Source organism: Rhinolophus ferrumequinum, chromosome 12 (genome assembly GCF_004115265.2).
Source record: "Rhinolophus ferrumequinum isolate MPI-CBG mRhiFer1 chromosome 12, mRhiFer1_v1.p, whole genome shotgun sequence".
NCBI lineage: Eukaryota > Metazoa > Chordata > Mammalia > Chiroptera > Rhinolophidae > Rhinolophus > Rhinolophus ferrumequinum.
The window spans coordinates 65,228,466-65,248,408 of record NC_046295.1 but is presented as its reverse complement, the minus strand read 5'-3'; the positions used below and the strand labels follow the sequence as shown (position 1 = coordinate 65,248,408).

General features: G+C 46.0%; 1 protein-coding gene across 2 annotated transcripts; it reads right to left on the bottom strand.

The window, feature by feature from the left end:
* Positions 1-143: 143 nt before the first annotated feature.
* BSPRY (B-box and SPRY domain containing) lies at positions 144-16,432 on the bottom strand. Of its 2 annotated transcripts, XM_033124061.1 has the most exons (6): positions 16,121-16,432; positions 12,705-12,803; positions 8,578-8,808; positions 6,789-6,811; positions 2,182-2,306; positions 144-960 (listed from the first exon to the last, which is right to left on the bottom strand). In XM_033124061.1, the coding sequence occupies exons 1-6, from the start codon at positions 16,373-16,375 to the stop codon at positions 434-436; spliced, it is 1,260 nt and encodes a 419-aa protein (XP_032979952.1). In that variant the 5' UTR covers positions 16,376-16,432; the 3' UTR covers positions 144-433. The 2 variants fall into 2 exon arrangements, with proteins under 2 accessions (XP_032979952.1, XP_032979953.1); XM_033124062.1 differs by lacking the exons at positions 144-960; positions 2,182-2,306 and adding an exon at positions 2,398-2,820 and having other exon boundaries at positions 6,789-6,814.
* Positions 16,433-19,943: the final 3,511 nt, after the last annotated feature.

Below are 19,943 nucleotides of genomic sequence, written 5' to 3'. Positions count from 1 at the left end.
TGAGGGGATGAAAGGACTTCAGCCACAGGCTTTTCTGCCAGAAAACCACTTTTACATGCTTTTGAAGCTGAGGTCAAGGGTCTGCAAGGCAGTGCTTCTCCAGAAGAGGATGTACCCATCCACCCATCTATATATCCATCCACTCACTTGGCCTAGTATTTATTGCACACTCACCAGGCACCATGCTGGATGCCAGAGATAAAGTGGTGAATGAGACACCCTCAGAGGGTGCATTTGGGAGACTAAGGCCCAGGGAGTAGCAGGTTCCCTATAGATACCCAGCATTTAACAGTTGTACCCAGATCTGAAACAGATCCCTACCCTCCTAAAGCTGCCCAGTGGGCATAGGCAACATCTGGGAAAAAGACACTGGGTAGAAATGTGGCCTAAAAGGGTGGTGGGGAGGTAGATCTGGCCTCCCCAGGGCCAAAGGTCAGTGGACGATGGAAATGGTCTGGTCAGCCACAGCAAAGACTGGGAAGAGGGGCCCATGGAAGGACGCGTGGTGGGTGTGGAGCACCGTGCCCGAGGCCGGCTCGTAGAATAGCAGCTCCTGGGCCTGCAAGTCCAGCAGCACGCCCAGCTGGGCTGGGCAGCGCAGCAGCCCCAGGGGCTCGTGCTGCCCATTGTGTGAGAAACAGAACTCCTGGTCGTAGCGGGAGAAGACCCAGGAGAAGGCATTGTGGCCCAGACGAGAGTCACTGCCAGACCCCTTTCGGGGTAGCTGGCTTAAGGCCACACCCACCTTATAGGCGCAACTGTTCTGCACGTTCACCGTCCAGGTGTGTAGCCCAGCCTGGAAGGAGGAGGTGGACAGGGCATTGGGCCAATGGTCAAAGCGCTCCGGGCCATCTACACAGGACTTGGACTTCTTGGCATTGAAGGTCAGGGTCCTTTGATCATCTGACAATTGCAGGAAGGGGCTGACAGTCCTCTCATCGATACGTACATCCTCCGTGCCTGCCAGAAAGAATTCTCAGAGTTGCCCACGGCCCACCCTCAGCCCTATCCTGATCCTGCCAGGTAGCAAAAGGCTTGATTACCACTCACTGGTAGTATGACCTCAGACAAGCCATTTATTCTCTCTGAGTCTCATCTGTAAAATGGGGATCAAAATAGGACTTACCACAGGGTAGATACAAGTATAAGGATCAAATGAGATGGTACATGGGAAGTGCCTAGCAATAATATGTGCTCAATAAATTGCAGCCACGACAACAGTACTTATTATCTAAGACCGTCATCTATAAGCTCTGCTAGAAATAAGGCCCAGAGAGAAAAAGCAAGTTGCCCAAGGTCACACACCAAGTTGGGGCAAAACTAAGACCCAGCATTTTGTTCCAATATCTAGCATCTAGCACTGATCACACTGCATTCCAGCTAGGCAAATCTACAGCCTACAGATCAGTCTTGTCCTAGGGACATGGCCCCTGGAAGCTAAGAAGCATCAGATATGCAGTTTCCAACCACTAAATGGGACTGCTGGTAAATCAGGTACTATCTGATCCCAGATTCTAGACAAGACAAGCTCTAGCTTGTACTAACATTTTAAGGATGGGGTTGGGGGCAGGGTTAAAATTGAGAAAAAAGTCTATCATTAACCTCATCTTTCTCTGAATTGTGCAACTACGACAACTGGGAATATAGAAGCTTCCTTCTGGCTTGGGGAAAGCCTCTTTGAGAACCCTCACAACTAAGTAGGAATTCATGGAGGCAGGAAACCTGTCACATTCACCTCTGTGCCCCAGGCATGCAGCACAAGGCCAGGCCCATAGTCAGCCTAAGTCAATGTTAAGTAAGTGAGGTGAATCCAGGCAGCTCAATTCTCACTCCAGATGCTCTCCAGTTGGCCATCAATTATGTCTGCTTACAGAGAAACTCGGTTTCCAAGAAGTAATACTGAGCTGTCCCAGTAGGGCAGGACACAAGAACGTGATTTACAGGAACGAGATTTATCCTAGACCCAACTACAGAGCAGGTTGATCTGGAACCTGGAAGGACCTGGACTAAGTGCCTGTCTAGAACCTTGGCTCCCCTGACAAGCATGCATCCAGTATCACTGGTCGTTTAAGCTACCATCCCAGATGCACTGGTCCTCAGGGTTGACCCAATAGCAAACCCCAGAGGCACAGACAGACTCCCAGCTGCTCCGATTGGTGCTGGGCTCTAGCAGCTGCTAACCTGAGAGGGACCCAAAAACTGCTGTTGCCCAGAGTTGGGTCAGTAGTAGGCTCCGAGCACACTTCTCATTAAAGTTTAACTTTTTCGACTCTTGGGGATCCAGAATGCCCTCTGCTTCCTCGGACCTTGTATAGGGAAAACAAAAACAAAAAACAGACAAATTCAGGAAGGTTCTTAAAATGTATATGGATCAATACAGGATGACAGGAAGGAGACAGAAGTAAAATCCCCTTCCCCTGAGGGTGACACCAAGACCGGCAGGCCCCACACTGGAGCCCCCTAAAGAGGGCTGGAGCCAAAAGGGAAGGTGGGCATTTCCCCTGTACCCCCCGCCCCCCAAAAGCCTTAATACCAGCAAGGCAGACGATTTACAGGGAGATAAATACTTGGTGCCAGTATTAGAACTTGGAGTGGGTCTACTGTGTGGGGGAAGCAATTCACCAGTGTCTCCAGTCAGTTAGCAGCAGAGCTGGAACTAGGACCTGGGCCTCTCGGACCTCTGAGCAGCAGGCTTTCCACTCCACTATCCTGCCCAGAGAAAAATCTCACCTCCCTCCCAAACCTATTGCAGCAGGAATGTCACCCGTGGTTTGATCAGAAGCTACAGCCAACTCCTCTGCTCTTCAAATGCATACACCCCTGTGGGATCACACAGGAAGGGACTATCAGTTATCTCCCCAACTATAAATTATTCACAGCACTTTGCTCCCATTAACTACCTCTCCTCTGCTCCCAGTGGGGACTGTGTTTGGTTGGGGAGGGAATCTGGAAACAAGGAGAACTGTCATTTATTAAGTAGCTAAACTCTGGGCTTGCTGTTTTCTATACAGAATCTCACATTGTCTTTGCTATAACCTGCGAGGTGGTTGTTACCCATTTGACAGGAGAGAACAGAGATTCAGAGAAGGCACTCAGCTCAAAAGAGGAGTTGGATTCAAGTCCTGCTTCCATGCAAAAAGAGAAACCCAGGCTGGAGTCCAGGCACCGTTCAACATAATTCTTCCCTTGACCTGAAGTGAAATCTCAAAGGGATGTAGCGCAAAGTGAGGATCTGCCACAGAGCTTTGCTGACCTCTGAACTGGCATTTGAGAAAGAACTCACCGCCTCTAATCCTAAAGATGGCTTTGAGATCAGGCAGCAGTTTCGAGAGCACACACTCTCTTCCCCAAACCTCATGGCTCTGCTCATTAATGAAGGAGGGGGTAGAGAGGGTGGGGCACGTTTTCTCATGGATGCCAGTTCTTTGCCAGACTGTCATTGCCTGTCCTGGCTTGGGAGGAACGAGGTGAACAGAGCCCTAGAAACGCGGAGAGCAGGTTCCAGTAACAAAGGCTCTTTGTGGTCAGGACAACAGAGGGTCTGTTGCCATCTTCCCAAAGCACTGAGTCTGGGTCTGGAGGAGCCCCAGCCATCAGGTGGGGAGGAAAGAGGAGCCGATGTCAGCAGTGCTAAGCTGTCATCCCAGGGCAAATCTGCGGCCAATCGTCGACACTGGAATTTAGAGAAGCAGCTGATCCAGGTACTTCATGGGACAGAAGAGAAAGCTCATGACTCCAAAGGAGTGGGAGTGAATTGGGATTCAGACACGGCAGGGTCCCAGCTAGGATCAGAATTGGTGCAGCAGGACCTGTTGCCATGACTGGCCCGAGCTGAGCCCAGCTGGGGCGTGGAAACAAAATTGGAGCCAACAAAGGCATTTCTCAGACAAGTGAGTTCCCAGCTAGAAGGGGCTTGACAACTTCTGAACACGGTACTTTGAGAGTATACACCCCCAGTCTACAGGCACAAAAACCTACAAACAAATCTTGACCTCTACTAATAAGTTTGTAAATAGTAGTATAGGTTTAGCAATTCTCAAACAACTTTGTGTGTACCGTAGGACTAAACAAATAAAAAACTATTGCTATTGTTAGGAGCCAGGGTTCTCACTATGAAAGAAGAAAGATATAAATATAGAATGGGAGGAAGGCGAAGGAAAAACGTTGTGGTGCTCCACTGGAATTAGAAGTTGTGATACAAACCCATGAATAAAAAAAGGACATACACACTTCCCAGCTCTATTTGCTGTCCACTGAAAAAGCCTGGAGGCAATGAAACATCAGTAGCAACGGACATCTAATGCCCAGATCTTGGTTTTAAAATATTATTCCCCACTAAAAGGACCCAAGATGCCCTGGAGAAATAGCTGATTTCAGGGCTGAGGCAGGAAAAGAACAGGTTCAGCCTGGGACATCTTGTGCCAGAAGGCAAGAAAGTGCTCAAAGGATCATGGGGACCTGTCAAAAGGATACAGCTTGAAGGGACTCCTACTAGCCAAATCTAGGATAGTTTGAAGATCAAAATTAACAATAAGTAATAGCAGATTATAGTGTACTGAATAAAACAATAATCCATGAGTTTATATTGATCCTAAATAAGTGAATGAACAAACAAGCAAATAAATGAATAATTCAGGAAGTAATTTAGCACAATGGATGCTAAAACTACTGGATGAAAATTTGAAAGTAAACAGGGTCTTTATACAAAAAGTATCTCCTCAGATTGTTTATTAATTATAAAAGGTAAGATAAAACTTTATAATGAAGAAACCTGGTAGGCATTGCCTTATCCAAGTGATCAAAATTAACATCCCTGATAATGGGACAAAGTGACATCACATGCCCCCTAATTTGATGAACTTAAATTGAGGAATATTCTATAAAACAACTATCCTAGAGTCATTAAAAATGTGTTTTCTTTTTCAAAAAAGGCTAAGAAAACAATTCCAGATTAAGAGGATAGATGGATCAGGAAAAAAACAAATAAAAAAACACCAAACACTGTTAGGAACTTTTTTGGCACAACTGGAAACACTTCAATGTGGACTATATGCTAGATGATAGTATTATATCAACATTAAATTTCTGAATTTGATAATTATACTGTGGTTATGTAAGAAAATGTTCTTACTGTGTTTTCCCGAAAATAAGACTGGGTCTTATATTAATTTTTGCTCCAAAGACACATTAGGGCATATTTTCAGGGGATGTCTTATTGATTCATGTACAACAATCTACATTTATTCAAATACAGTCATGTCATCTTCCTCTGGAACATCGTCATATTATACTAAATGCATCTATCTGGCTGACGATCTTAACTGGGGCTTATTTTCGGGGTAGGTCTTATTTTGGGGGAAACACGGTAGGAGATAAATGCTGAAGTATTTAGGGATCAAAGATCATGCTTTCTGCAACTTTTGAATTGTCAAAAAAAATAAGTTTTTTATATATACTCTTGATAAATAGGTAGGAAAAAAGAGAGTGATAAAGACAGCAAATACGGCAAATGTTAAAAATTAGTGAAGTTCATTATACTATTTTTGCAACTTTTCTACAAGTTTGAAATACGTGTTTCAAAACAAACAATTGAAGATCAAAATTTTTTCAAAAATCACATCAGCCTGATATGGAAGACAGACTGTATTAGAGGAAGATGATAAAGATAAAGGAGAAAGAGAAGACTAACAGAAGTGTGGAAAGATTATAGGAGGGAAAAAACAGGAACAAGCCAAACACGTTTTATTTAAAAGGAGACAGAAAAATGAACATGGGTGCATCCATACTGTGGAATACTTCACAGACCTTCCAAAAAGTGAGTTAAGTCTACATGTACCGACATGGAAAGACTCCAAGATAGCCTGAAAAATTATAGAGCAGCAAGTATAAAACAACCCCATCTGTGTTTTAAAAAAATATTTTTTAAAAGGCAAAAAAAGCACCCAACTCACATATTCTCCTATGACTATACATAGGCAAGTCCAAAAGACATACATCTAACTCTTAAAACTGATCACCTCTATGGAATAGGACTGAGAAGGGGTGATTCATTTTTAATTTTAATCGTTTTATATTGGTGGCATTTATTTTTCTTTCTCTCACACACATGTATTGCTATTGAAATGTAAATACAAAAATAGATAAGAAGAATGGGCTGTGCTCCCCAAGTACAGCTCTGAAATCTTGCACATAAGATTAAACATTTAATTTCACTGCCTGGCAAATTACATCCTCTTGGATACTTCCTCAGGCTCTTGGCTCTCAGCCTGTTGGGACCCAGGTAGGACCTGATGAAATTCTTTTCTTATTGCATAATTAAAATGCAAATTTTGAACGGTAATGTAGACTTGTTTCAAAGATTCTTTCAGCAGAGAAAGGAGCAGTGAGGTAGAGAACACAGTACTGAGACAGGTATCAGGTGTGGGTCCCAGTCCCAGCTTTGAAGTTTAGGCAAGTCCCTTCCCCTTTTTGAGCCCAGTATTCTCATCCATAGATGGGGTGGTAAAACCCTCCGACAGTTTTTTAATAGGATAATGTTTAAGAAAGACTGTGGTAAGCCACAGATTAATAAGTGATTATTTCACTGCCCGTACACACAGGTCTAGAGCAGGTCTCCAAGCTAGATGCAAAGAAGACCTCTATCCATCGAGCCTGGCTCCAGAGAAGCCACTCAGCTGCCACCCTGAGCTTTCTCCCAGGAGCAGCAGGGCCTGAATGCAATGGACTAGGAGAGGCCTAAAGGTCATGGTTTCTGTGACTGCCCAAGCAAATTATGGGGCCATACTCACCTTTCAAAAATCTCCTGCTCCTTCTGCTGTGAGAAAAGAAAACAGAGTCAGGCTTAGTACCAGAAACCCAGCAGGCAGTCAAGACTGAAATATATTCAGCTGGCATGGAGGTCTCCACATGATGGCCAGAGACTCTACAATTAAAAATTCTATTCCTTCTTTAAAACGCAGCACAAAGCTGTATGAGACGGTTCTTTTTCACATACCTCCCCCATCCTGCACTCAGAATGAATCACTCTGTCCCCTGTGCCCCGCTGTGTCCGGAGTTTCCCTCAACTACACTTCGGGACAATCGCATATTTACCCAACATTTCATCCCCCATCGAGACTGTCAGCAACTAGATGGCTGGGACTCTTTCTGAATCTTCTATTGTGACGCTCCCAGTGTTTGGGACATAATGTGCTCTACATGGAAGCTGTGACTAAATGCACAATCTAGGGCAGTCGTGGAAACTGTCCTACTTGATCTGCAGTGGGACAGCTCAGTTGTTCTACATTCTCATTTCTCTGCTTGACATATTTATTCAGATGTCACACTGTCCCTTAAAATGGCAGGCGTGTGCATATCTATATAAAATACTTTGAAAGGATATATACCAAAATATTAATCAGGTGGAAAGATTAAAGATGAGCTCTGTATCTTCATATTGGACCATTGTCAGCTCTCCCAAGTGCAGAGTTCTCTCTGTGTGCTTCAGAACTCTCTCCACCCCCCCATTTCCTTTATCATAACTGTAACTCTTATCCTTCAGGCATCAGCTTCTAAGTCACTTCATCCAGGAAGCCTTCCCTGACCACCACCCTTGTGGGGTCCCCAGCTCCCAGGAATGTCATCTACCACAGCACATATCCCTCCATAACCTAATTATCAGTTTATTTATTTTTCTCCTCCATAAGGCAGTGAGTCGCTGACACCTGTATCCTGTAACTCCACTGCATAACACAATGCTCAGCATACAGTAGGCACTTAGTAAATATTTGCTCACTATTTTAAGAATAGTTATCAAGTGCAAAAAAAAAAAATCCATATACGAACTGTGATAAAAAAAAAAATACAGTGAATGCTGCTGCCGAGTCCCATCCAATGGAAATGCAGCAATATTCAATATGGGAAGTGGCATGTCAAACCTTAGCAACAGTGCGTGACAAGTTTCACCTGTTCGGTGCAATCAGTCGGGTATGAATTACAGTTGAGAGAAGGTGTGTTTTAAACTGTGCCATAAATCATGGATCACGAACAATGCATTAACTTTAAATGGGCAAATGATTTTATCTTCCATCATGACAACGCTCCGTGTCAGACCTGGCTTCTATTACAGCAATTTCTGTCAAATAAAAACATGACAGTGTGTCCTCATCCACCTTATTCATCGGATCTGGCACCGTGTGACTTCTGGCTCCTCCCCAAAGTCAAAATGACCATGAAAGGTAAACGTTTTGAATAGATTCAGAACATCGAGGCAGCCACGAAAACACAACTAAAGATACTCACGAAAAAGGACTTCCAGAACCGCTTCAGAAAGTGGCAAGAACAATGGGATATATGTGCTCAATGTGAGGGGGCATATTTTGAGGGGGATTAATGGCAATGTGTCTTTTACTGTAGTAATTTTTTTTTAATTTAAACATTCGCCATAGTTTTTGATCACACCTCATTATTTTATTCCCCTGCCTCATCCCTGCTCCAAATGATCATTATCCACTCACCTCCTACCAACAAATATTCTCATTGTTTTCAGACTGTTTGGAGAGACTAAGCAAGTCATGCCCTCACCCTTGCCTAACTTACAATCAGCTGGAGGTCATCCATACTGGTGAGCATGTCCACCAGGCTGGTGCGGATGGTGTCGAGCTTCTGTAGCGCCTCAGCCCAGTGTACTCGCTGCGTCAGGATACTCTGGTGGGCCCGCTCCTCCTCGCCATGCACCCGTTCCAGCAACCGCTGCTCCTCAGTCTCACACAGACTCCTCACCAGACTCAGCCGCTGGATAACCAGTTCCCGCGCTGCGCTGGCCGTGCTCTAAAAAGGGATAAAACAAGGAGGTGGGTCCTGACAAAGTCCCACTGAAGACTAGGAGGCTTTGGGTTCCGCCAGAAGAAGTGCAGAGATTGCTCAGCAATGTCTGCCATGGGCAATGTAATGGGCGACAGTGCTTAAGCCATCCCAGCCCTAAGCATTCACAAATACGGGGTAGGGTGAAGAAATCTGAGATCCAGACATGCAGGCCATTTCTCATGGAACCAGGATCACAGAATGGAAGAGCAGGACAGGACCTAGAGATCAGCTAGAATCACCAGCTTATTCTAGAGATGGGAATACCAAGGCCAAGGGACCAGGGTCAGAGATCAGAGAATCGCAGAGGCGGAGAGCCTATGAAGTCATTCCCATCAACAGGATCTGTACCAACAGTGGTCCAGTCAATATTTTTGACCATGTCCGAGGACAAAAACCTCATTATTTCCTAATCTGTCCAATCCAACTGCTTCCATGAGAATTATTTTCTGTCACAGGAGGCCTGAAATCAATTCTCAGCCAATGAAGTTACTGTGTGTCCCCTAGCAACTAGCACACAGTAGGCACCCAAGTATTTACTGACTGACTGATGGGAAAATCTTTTCTGACTTAGTTAAAAATCCATTGGTAGCACTCCAATGCCACGTCAGTGACAGAGCTGGGACTAGAACCCAGTTCTCTTGACGCTCAGTACACCATTCCCTTACACCAGTGCCACCTGGTAACCAAACCTCCCAAAGGCATCTGTTGTATGAAGCACCTGCACTCTTGCCAGACAAGTAAGAACAGTCTCTATGCCAGAAAGTCAGGGATAATCAGCAGCTTTCCTGTGCCTTGCCCCTGAAGACTTGCTTTGTCCAGTGCAGGAGACAATCATCCCTATTTAAAAGAAGAAACTGAGACCCACAATTTGCCCAACGGGGAAAAGAGAGTGGCCATGTGGACGGCCAAGTGAACCCAGGAGTTCAGACTCCAACTTCAGTGCTCTCTTGAGGCAACATAACATAGCAGTTAGGAAATTATGCTTTAGGGACAGTGCCAAGGTTTAAATCTTAGCCGTTCCATTTACTATCTGTGGAACTTGAAGCACGTTACTTATCCTCCCTATGCCTCAGTTTTCTAATCTGTCAGCTGAAGATAATAATAGTGTCTACCTCGTAAGGCTACTATAAGGATTAAATGAGTGAATACATATAAAGTAAATAGAACAAAGCCAGCACATGTGTGTTCAATAACATCAGCTATGGCTCTTCTCTCTGTCCCACCTTAGAGCCTTACCCACAGCAGTGGGTCTCTGCAGTCATGTTTGTACTGTGTGATCAGGATCAACAACACACCCTGACCCAAGAGGCATCAGATATTCCCTGACTAGAGGACAACAGTCAATTTCAGTACACTTCGTGAGTCATTCTCAGAAATGAATAACAAAGAAAACAAGAAAATTTCCCTGTCCAAAGATATGAAAAAATAAACTGAAAATCCTCCTAGATCTCCAAAGAGGTCATACAAATGGCAAATAGACATATGAGAAAATGCTCAACATCCCTAACAATCAGAGAAATGTAAATAAAAACCACAGTGAGATATCACCTCACCCCAGTCAGAATGGCTATCATCAACAAGACAAATAGTAACAAGTGTTGGAAGAGGCAGTGGAAACAAAGGAACCCTCATACACTGTTGGTGGGAATGCAGACTGGTGCAGCCGCTATGGAAGGCAGTGTGGAGGTTCCTCAAAAAATTAAGAATAGAGTTATCATATGACCCAGCAATCCCTCTCCTGGGTATCTACCCAAAAAATCTGAAAACATCCATAAAGACACGTGTGCTCCAATGTTCACTGCGGCTTTATTTACGGTGGCCAAGACATGGAAACAACCAAAATGTCCTTCGATGGATGAATGGATAAAGAAGTTGTGGTAGTGGCTGACCGACGACTGGTGACCGACTGCCTCAGCCTGGAGGGAGTGCAAGACTCGTAATACCAGCATGGGCCAGGGAGCTGTGTCCTACACAACTAGACTGAGAAACAATGGCTTGAACCTAAATGGGGGGTGCGAGGGGGGAGGCGGAAGAAGGGGTGTGGGGAATTTAAAAAAAAAAAAGAAGTTGTGGTATATATACACAATGGAATACTATTTGGTGGTAAGAAAAGATGAAATAGTACGATTTGTGACAACATGGATTGATCTTGAGATTATAATGCTAAGCGAAATCAGTCAGACAGAAAAAGTAGAGAACCATATGATTTCACTGATATATGGTATATAAAACTGAAAACAACAAAAGAACAAGACAAACAAATGCACAAACAAAATTCATAGACATAGACAATAGTTTAGGGGTTACCAGAGGGTAAGGGGGGAGGGGGGCTATAGAGGAGGGTAAACAGGGTCTAATACATGGTGATGGAAGGAGAACTGACTCTTGGTGGTGAACACACAATGTGAGATATAATGTATTACAAAATTGTACACCTGAAATCTATGTAATTTTACTAATAATTGTCACCCCAATAAACTTTAATTAAAAAAAAAAAGAAAAAAGAAAAAAAAAGAAAATCCTCCTAGAACAAAACACAGAAACGCTGAGAAAAAAAGCATCCTTTTGAAAGCGAAGCTTCTCTTGCAGCTAAGTAAAGGAAATCCCCTGGAGTCCAAAAGTAGAAAGAAGCTGGAAACCTGTGTAATCAGGAGCTGAGGACTTACTTTAACTAAAATATTAAGACCAGAGGGGTTGTTGGGTTAACACATTCTTATGGTACTTGTGTTATTCAGGTTATTTTAAACATTGTTAAGTATTTGTGTTAAAATCTTAAGGGTGCCAAAATCAGCTACCCATGTACCTGCACCTGTGCTCAGACACTCTTTCCCTGTTTTTGTGAATGAACTGTCCATGCTTTTACCTACGGCCAACACTTCCACTTGTTTGCTAGATCCCACCCCCTCTGCTATACCTGATTCTCCCCTTTCTCTTGCATCATTAATTTTCCCCTTTCTACTGGACAATTCCCATCAGCAAACACACATAGAGTAATTACTCCCATCTTAACAACAAAACAAAAAAACTCCTCTTGATCCCCCTCCACTATCATCCCATTTCTTAGCTCCCTTCTACAGCAAAGCTCCTCAAGAGTTGCCTGTGTTAACTAACCCAAATTGCTCCTCTGTTCTCCCTGAAACCCACTCCAATCCACCACTCTACAAAACTCCTCTTGTGGGGATCGCCAGTGCCGTGCATGTCCCTAAGTCCAATAGTCCGCCCTCATGTACTGTGGGGGCAGGGGGGAGACAAGGCGCAGAAGGAAACTCATAGCCATGGCCCCTTGAAGGGCATCCTTGAGAGATGTAGCCGGGGCAATGTGTCGGCGGAATAGAGGACAAGCAGTGGGGTGCAGCAGAAGGAGCACTGGGCTGCAAGTCACAAGATCCCGGTCACAGAACTGACTGTGGCAGGAGGCTGTGGGACCTTGAGCAAGTCAATTAACCTCTACGAGACCCATTTTCCCATCTGTAAACGGGCATGTACTGCGATCTACTGCATAAATAAGACTGTCATAAAGAACACTCAATGTAAAAGTCCGTAGGTTAGTTTACAATTCTGGGGCTGAGCACACAAAAGAATTAGGTGGTAGAAGAACGCTACCCTTCCTGATCCATTACCCCCCAAAAGGTCATTTTTTCAGCAGAGTCTTTGCACCCAGTGTGATACTCTGACCAGATAGTAAAACCAAGGCTCGGAGAGATAAGAAACCATCCTTCCTGGGCATCCAGCTTTGCTAATAGCACAATGAGTCTGTGAGGTTCGGATGGGAACCTAGACTGGTTAAAGCCCCTAAGACTGAGGTCTTATCCTAGGAGGGGGTCCAGGGTAGAGGGGAAAGGGGAAGAAGAATTACTTACCACCGCTCTCTGGTTCTTCCCAGGTAGGACCTCGGCCACATACTTGCTGATGCTGGCACTCTGTAACTGCAGTCTCTCACACTGGTCCACAATCTTGTTCTGCAAAACAAACACCACCATGACGTCTTGATCCATGTTGATCCATTCCATTGATTTTTTTTTTTCCCTTTTACTTCACCTCAGTCACCTATTGCCATGGTCATATCCCCAACCTTATCATTACTGAAAATTATACCACCTCCAAAATCTTCATTTCAAAGATCCCACAGCTGCCTACCACTTCCCAGCCTTCTAGATCACTAACTCTAGAATTTCCATTCCGACAATTCTTCATCTCAGTGGGAGCCACCAATTCATTAGTCTTACCACTTTTTACCACCAATCATCCCCCTTTGTGGTCTTGCTTCCCTCTTTATCCTGAAATCCTGTGGCCTATCACGATCATCACTTTCCTGCATATACTCTCAACCCTCCTTCACACACAGCTCCACGACTCTCCACACCTGCACCTGAGCAGAATGTGGCTTCTCAAACAGCTGTTCCCCAAGCATCCCTCCATTCACTAAACAATACCATCAATCATCAGCCTCATTACCTAGGAAAAAAAAATAGTTATTCTCCAGCCCCACGTCTAATCCATCAGTGAGTCCTATCAACCCCATCTCCAAAATCTCTGTCTCCTCTGGCCACTTCTGGTCACTTCCACTCCTGCTATTCTGCCCAGATCACCATCTTCTCTTACAGGAACCACTGTTAGAGCCTCCTAACTGGGTTTCCATTCTTGAACCCCACAGTTAGTCACTGTCAACTTTTGTAAGGAAATCAGATGAGGTCACTGTGCCTGCTCAAAACCTGACTTTCCAATACACCCACAGTGAGATGAGATCAAGCTTCTTACCTTAGCCGATAAGGCCCTACCTGCTGTGACTCTGCATATCTCGCCTCCTACCACTCTCCACACTGGCCTTCATTTTATTCCATAAACACACCGAATTTGTCCTGACCTCAGTGCCTTTGCACCTGTTGTTTCTTCTGTCTCCAGCAGTTTTCTCCCATACATCTCCACGTCTCACTCCCCGCCTCCATTCCCGTGTCACTTCTTCAGAAGCCTTCGCTAACCATCTCCATACTCCATTCCCTTACTTTGCTCATGTTTCTCCCTTGCTCTATCACTCTCTGACTGCATGCTGTGTGTTTGTTCATCTTTTTTTGTATCTTCCCCCCCACCACTAGAACATAGGCACCATGACTTTGACTTATTATTCTCTATGTTCCACTACCTAGAACAGAGTTCCCACACATAGAAGGCTCAGAATAGATGTTTGCTGAATGAATTAAACCCACTTCCTTGAGCACAAGAAGTTCAGCAGTTTACAGCTGTCAAAGCTGTGAGCATCACCCATGGCAGCAGGGGAGAATTTTAGAAATGAAAAAGCTGAGGCCCACAGAGAAGTGACTTGCCCGAGGAAATATGTCCAGGCCCCTGCTTTTCCACTCCATTTCTCCATAGAACTGGACCCCTTCCAAGCAGCAGCCAGCCCCTCCACTATTACCGCTATGAGCACTGCCCCAGTTCCATCTGCCGGAAGGCAACTCAGCTACCTCTTCTAGGAAGCCCTTATAAATTCTTCTCCCCATCCCCCACCCCCATTAGGAATCAGCCTTAAGCTTCACCAGTCCAAATATCAAGTTACTGAATTGAGTTGATTGGGAGGAAGCTATATGATCACCACCGGACTGAGGGAACTAAGACTGAGGGAGCTTCTGAAAAGCTACAGGGGCAGCAATCCAGAAGGTAAGCGAGAAGTTGTTTGAAGTGGTGCTGTTTTTGCCCAGTTCCGGAACAATCTTGCCCTGGGGCGAAATTGCTGGTTGGAGGGATAGAGAAAGGAGTGTACAAAAGCCACAATCCAATCAAAGTTGGAGGGAGAAAGGGGCAAGTCACACCTCCCTCCAGGCAAAGAAGATGAATATGCCTGGGGCCTCAGGAGGGTTCAGGGAAGGATCCTCAGAAAGAGTGCATTCCAGAACAAGCACCAGGACTGCCACTCTGTCCCAGCCGTCACCCCTTCCGCCACTCAGATTCTGCCCTGGTGGCAGGTTTTTAAAACAAGGTTTTCATGAAATTCTCACTCCCATTAGCATCACTTCCTCCCTCCAACCACTGAAGCAAGTAGGTGGTTTCCTCTGGCCTCGTCAATGACTGCCCTGCTCCAGCCCCTGAACAGTAGGAACCTTGGAGGAGTTACTGCCCTGTTCTGGGCCTGTTTCCTCATCTATAAAATGTGGGTAAGACACCATTTCAAAGGCTTGGACTGGATGGAATGAGATGGAGGATATTTAAGTGCTTTGGAACTTGCATTATGCAAGTTTATTAAACCACGTTATCCAAGTTTATTTTCATCATCCCTGTTGTGGGCAGTGGTGACAGGTAGGACCAAGCAGGAGCTTAAAGGTGTCGCTGAATAACTGAATCCCTCCTGGCCCCAGCACCCTGTCAGATGGGTTTATTACAGTCCAGTCGGAGTCGGCAAGTCCCCAGTGAAAGCCCTCCCCTCACAGCTGGGCAGAACTCCAGGGAGAGTTTAGGAGAATCAAGTCTTTTAATCAAATTGCAAGGGAATCCCCAGGGGCCACAGGTAGGGAGGAAGCCCCAAGGTGACTTTGACTCTTCAATCTCAGCAGCTCAGGGAAGGGATGACAGGAAAGTGACAAGCCTGGAGCCAAGTGTAGGATGGAGGTGGAGAGAAACCCCAGGGGAAGGGTTCCAGCAGGAACCTCCTGATATCCTCCCCCGCCCTCTCCGCTTACTCAGGCGAAACCAGCTTGAAGTACAGTCAAGGCCAATCTTGAAAGGGAAAAGAAATCACCTCACCAGGAAGCCTGAAGGGTGGACAAGGGGAGAGGTTCTGAGTCAAGGGATTGAGTGTGGAAGGGCTGGGTTTTATCAGAAGTCATCTTCCATCCTGGTGGGAGTTGGGGCAACCGGAGCAGCACAGCCCTTTATTGTCCAGGGCTATGCCCCGCTCCCAGCCCCTTCAACAGGGCAACGGAGAATCTGGGCGGCTGGATCGCCCACTGTGTGATCCCATTATCTTATTTATATCGCACTTTATTAAACGCGCGCTATTATTGCCCCCAAACTACAGAAGAGGCCACTAAGTCTCAGAGAGTTACGAGATTCACAAGGACAGAAGGAGGTGGGATTCGAATTCAGGTCTGCTGACGCCGGTGGCCACACCCTTAACCGCCTGGTCCTACAGCCAGTATAGCACTGCGGAGCCTGGGCTCCAGGACCAGCCGCCGAGGCAGCCGGCCCCCGGCAGCCGGGTCCCCGCCGGGTCTCGCCCAGCGCGCCTCCCTCCCGTGCGCCTCGCTCCAGAGCCCCCCGCCTTCCGGCTCCAACGTCCGCTCACCCGCAGCTCTTCCGCGCGCTCCTCCGCCCGGCGGATGCGGTGTCGCTGGCAGCGGCCGCCCAGCCCAGCGCAGGCAGCGCACACCGGCCGTCGCTCGGAGCAGCAAAACCAGTTCAGAGCTTGGCCGTGCTCGGGGCACAGCGGCCCCGGCTCGGACCCTGGCCCGGGTCCCGGTCTCGGTCCCGGTCCCGGCCCCGGCCCGGGTCCCGGCCCCGGCCCCAGCCCCAGTCCTGGCCCCGCGCTCTCCTCGGACATGGCCGAGCGCCGACCCGGCGCCGCGCGCTCCACCTGTCGCAGGTGGCGGCTGGGCAGGGCCTCCCTGACCCCGCCCCCGGGCCCAAACGGGCGTCCGCGCGCGCGGCCACCGCGCCTCCTCCCCACCAGCTCTCGCCGCTCCGTGGCCGCCCGCCCAGCACCCTCGACCCGACCCCGGCTCACATCCCGCCGGCTTCAGCAGTCTTTTGATTTCCTTTTTTTCTGAATTGAATTGCGTTATATGTATTTGTTTTATAACAACCATGAAACACCAAGTATTAATGTAACCATAGGAAACTTAATTGAGCACTTGTAAGTACCAGACTTTTGCTAAGCGCTTTATAAGTGTTCTATCATGTAATATAACAGCCTTTTTTTGAGAGGCAACTTTAAACAAGTACTAGCTTTAAAGGTTGGTTCTGGTATCAGACTGTCTGGGCTCAAGTCCCATATAACTGCCCACTGGCTAAATACCCTCCAGGGCCTCAGCTGTAAAAGGGGGATAAGGAGGGTGCCTACCTCACAGACTTGTGCTGAGGATTAAATGAGTTAAAACACCTAAAACAGTACCTGGAGCACGGCTGCAACTTCTAAGCGGCTAAGCATACGCTAATAGTCCAAGAGAAGTACCGTGATTCCGATTTTTATGGAGTTTAAGTAACTTGCCAGGGGTCACAGTTACTAACTAGTAGGAATGAGATTGGAACCAGACAGTATGATTTATGGTTAATGGTTAATAATTTTTAATTGTGTATTAATGTCCAATGAAGAACATCTGTGTTAGGCTGATTTCCCCCAAAATGTTTGCATCCAAATTTTCTTAATCTGAAAAAATTTTAAACTAGTATTGAAAAAAAAAATGCATGTTTATCGAAGAAGATAGACTATGCATATAAGCACGTGGATGAAAAACTCATCCCCAGAAAAAAAAAATACTGCTAATATATACCTGAGTTGTTTTGGGGCTTTTTTTCTTAGGATCTGATAAATGAGTAAGCCCAAATTGAACCCTGTCCTGGGGCTCCAGTCCAGCCGTCCTGGGCACACAAGAAGAGCACTGCTCCGCAACCCCCAAACTCCATTTTAGGAGGTCTTGGCAGAGGGCTGAGGAAAGAACTCAGCCACAGGAAGGAGTGTCAGAGGGAATTCTGAGTTCATCAGAGCTGGACGCTTGTGAAAGCCAAATCAGAAAGAGAAACATCACTACATCTTGCGGCATGTTGGGGCTCAAGCACCTACCTCTCCTCTGAGGTGTCTCTAAGACGTCACTACACAACCGGAAGAGAACCCTTCCCTTCTCTCAGCCCCTACTGCTTTGGCGCTTGAGGATAAGGACAGCTAATAGACCCAGAGCTGTCCCACTTACAGCTAATGGGAACTTGGTCAGATTATTTAGTCCCACTGTGCCTTAGTTTCCTCATCTCTAAAATGGGGGTGATAATAGTATCTATCTATTACACTATTATCTGCTTCAAGAATTAAATGAGATCTTGTCAGCAAAGATCTGTTAGCTTGAGTGTATGGCATACACTTAGGAGCTAATAAGTGTTTTATTGTACAAGTGAGGATCAGTAAATATGCGTGTAGCAGGTTTTCAGAATGTAAATTGTTTGAGGTTCTTTGGTGGGGGAAAGTGCAGCATTCCTGGCATCAAAAGAAGTTTCTAGTGCAATCCCAATGGGAGGATGAAGACCTCATAACAGCATTTACCCTCTTCTAGGGGTGGAGAAGGAAATGAGCCACCATAATTAGAGATTGTGGTTAGTATTTTTTGTTCTAAGGGCCGAGGGTGGGGAAGACTATTTAGCTCTTATGGTAAGAACAAAGAAAACAGAAGGAGGTGATTTTTTGTGTGAAAGGAAAAGAGACTACAAAGGGCAGGGAGTGGATGAAGGGGTTAAGGTCCTTGGGGAAAGTGAGGCCTCTTTTCATTGGGTGTGGCCCTGGAGCAGTCAGTGGCCCTAGGAGGGCTGGAGTCAGGAAAACAGTAAAATCACCAGAAGTCCTTCCAGGCAGAGGGACTAGAAAGTGTAATGGGCTTAAGTGGGAATAGATTTGCTTTTATAAAATTGGGATCATCTGTTCCACCATTCAGGGGCTGAGTTAGACTGGAACTGGAAAATCAGCCCCTTCCCTTAATGTGCTTCAGGCCCTGCCTGACACAGCGTCCCCACCTGAGGCCTCAGGACACTCATAAACCCCCTGTGGTGGCTCTCAAGCTTTGTCAGGCTTCAGAATCACCTGGGGTGGTAGGGTTATGAAGCAGGCAGACTTTCTAGTAAGATTCTCATTCACCGAGTCTGGGGTGGAGCCAGGAATCCACGTGTGTAGCAGTGGCACAGACTGGAATGCAAATGAGCCCTCTGACTAGTGCAAACAGTGCCCTAAGGCAGTGACCACCCGTTAGTAGGTGGCAAATTAATTCAAGGGGGGAAGGAAGGAAGGAAGGAAGGAAGGAAGGAAAGAAGATAGGGAAAAAAGAAAGAAACAAAATAGGAGACGTTGCTCATAGTAAGGGGTTTTTTTTGTTTGCTTCGGTTAAATATGGTACATATACTTGTACATATACGAGCACTGGGGATTTAATATTTCTTACTGAGGGTCATGGTCAAAAAAGTTTGAAAGCTGCTGCTCTAAGGTGACCTTTATAGCATTGGTGGGAGAGAGAAGAGCTGTACTTGAACTTTAGGGCTTGCATAGTCAGGACACACTGAGCTGGGGACAGAAAAGAATGAACACCTTTGTTATATTTCAGTCATTCAATAGATTTATTGAGCACTTACCCAGGTGTCAAGCTGTATTTAAGACACTGAGGATATAACCGTAAAGAACAAAGTCTACTCTCCTGGACAAATAAAACAAATGGAAATGTAATATAATGTCGATAAGTGATAAATGCTACCAAAAAAAGACTCAGGCATTATAGGAAAGAGAGCTGGATGGTGCTAATCTAGAAAGGATGATCGAGGAAGTCTCTTGGACGAGTGGCACTGACTGGAACTGTGCCCTGAATAAAGAGAGCAAGCATGCCTGAGAACATCTGAGGAAGGAGCTTTCCAGATGGGTCAGCAAGGGCAAAATGTCTCTGTATGCCATGAACTCTACTCCCTACTCCCCGAAGAACCATAGACAATTTACATTCCGGAAAAGTGCTACAGGTATACTTACACACCCTCACACATGGCAAATTATTCATTATCCCCTTACGGATCACATACGCGGGAATGTATTTATTTTTATAAAATTGGGATTATCTGTACATTTTGCTCTGTAACCTGGTTTTTGACTTGCTCGTTTATGACCTTTGGATTTGGATTTTTTTTTTTTTTAACCTTTTTGGTAGTGAGATTTTGGGAAAGTCTATTGGAAAGAACTGTTCTTCCCTGGCCTTTACTATCATTCAGGCCTGCTCTTCAACCACAGACCCAACCCTTGTCTGCTGCCTGGTAGGCCCCGGTCAACCACTGGGCTGGCCCCACCTCACCCAGTCCCCATGCCTCCTTCCTCCTCAGTCCCTGATCCAACCACTGTCTCTGATGTTAGGGCTGGAAGTCATCTGACTGGGGTT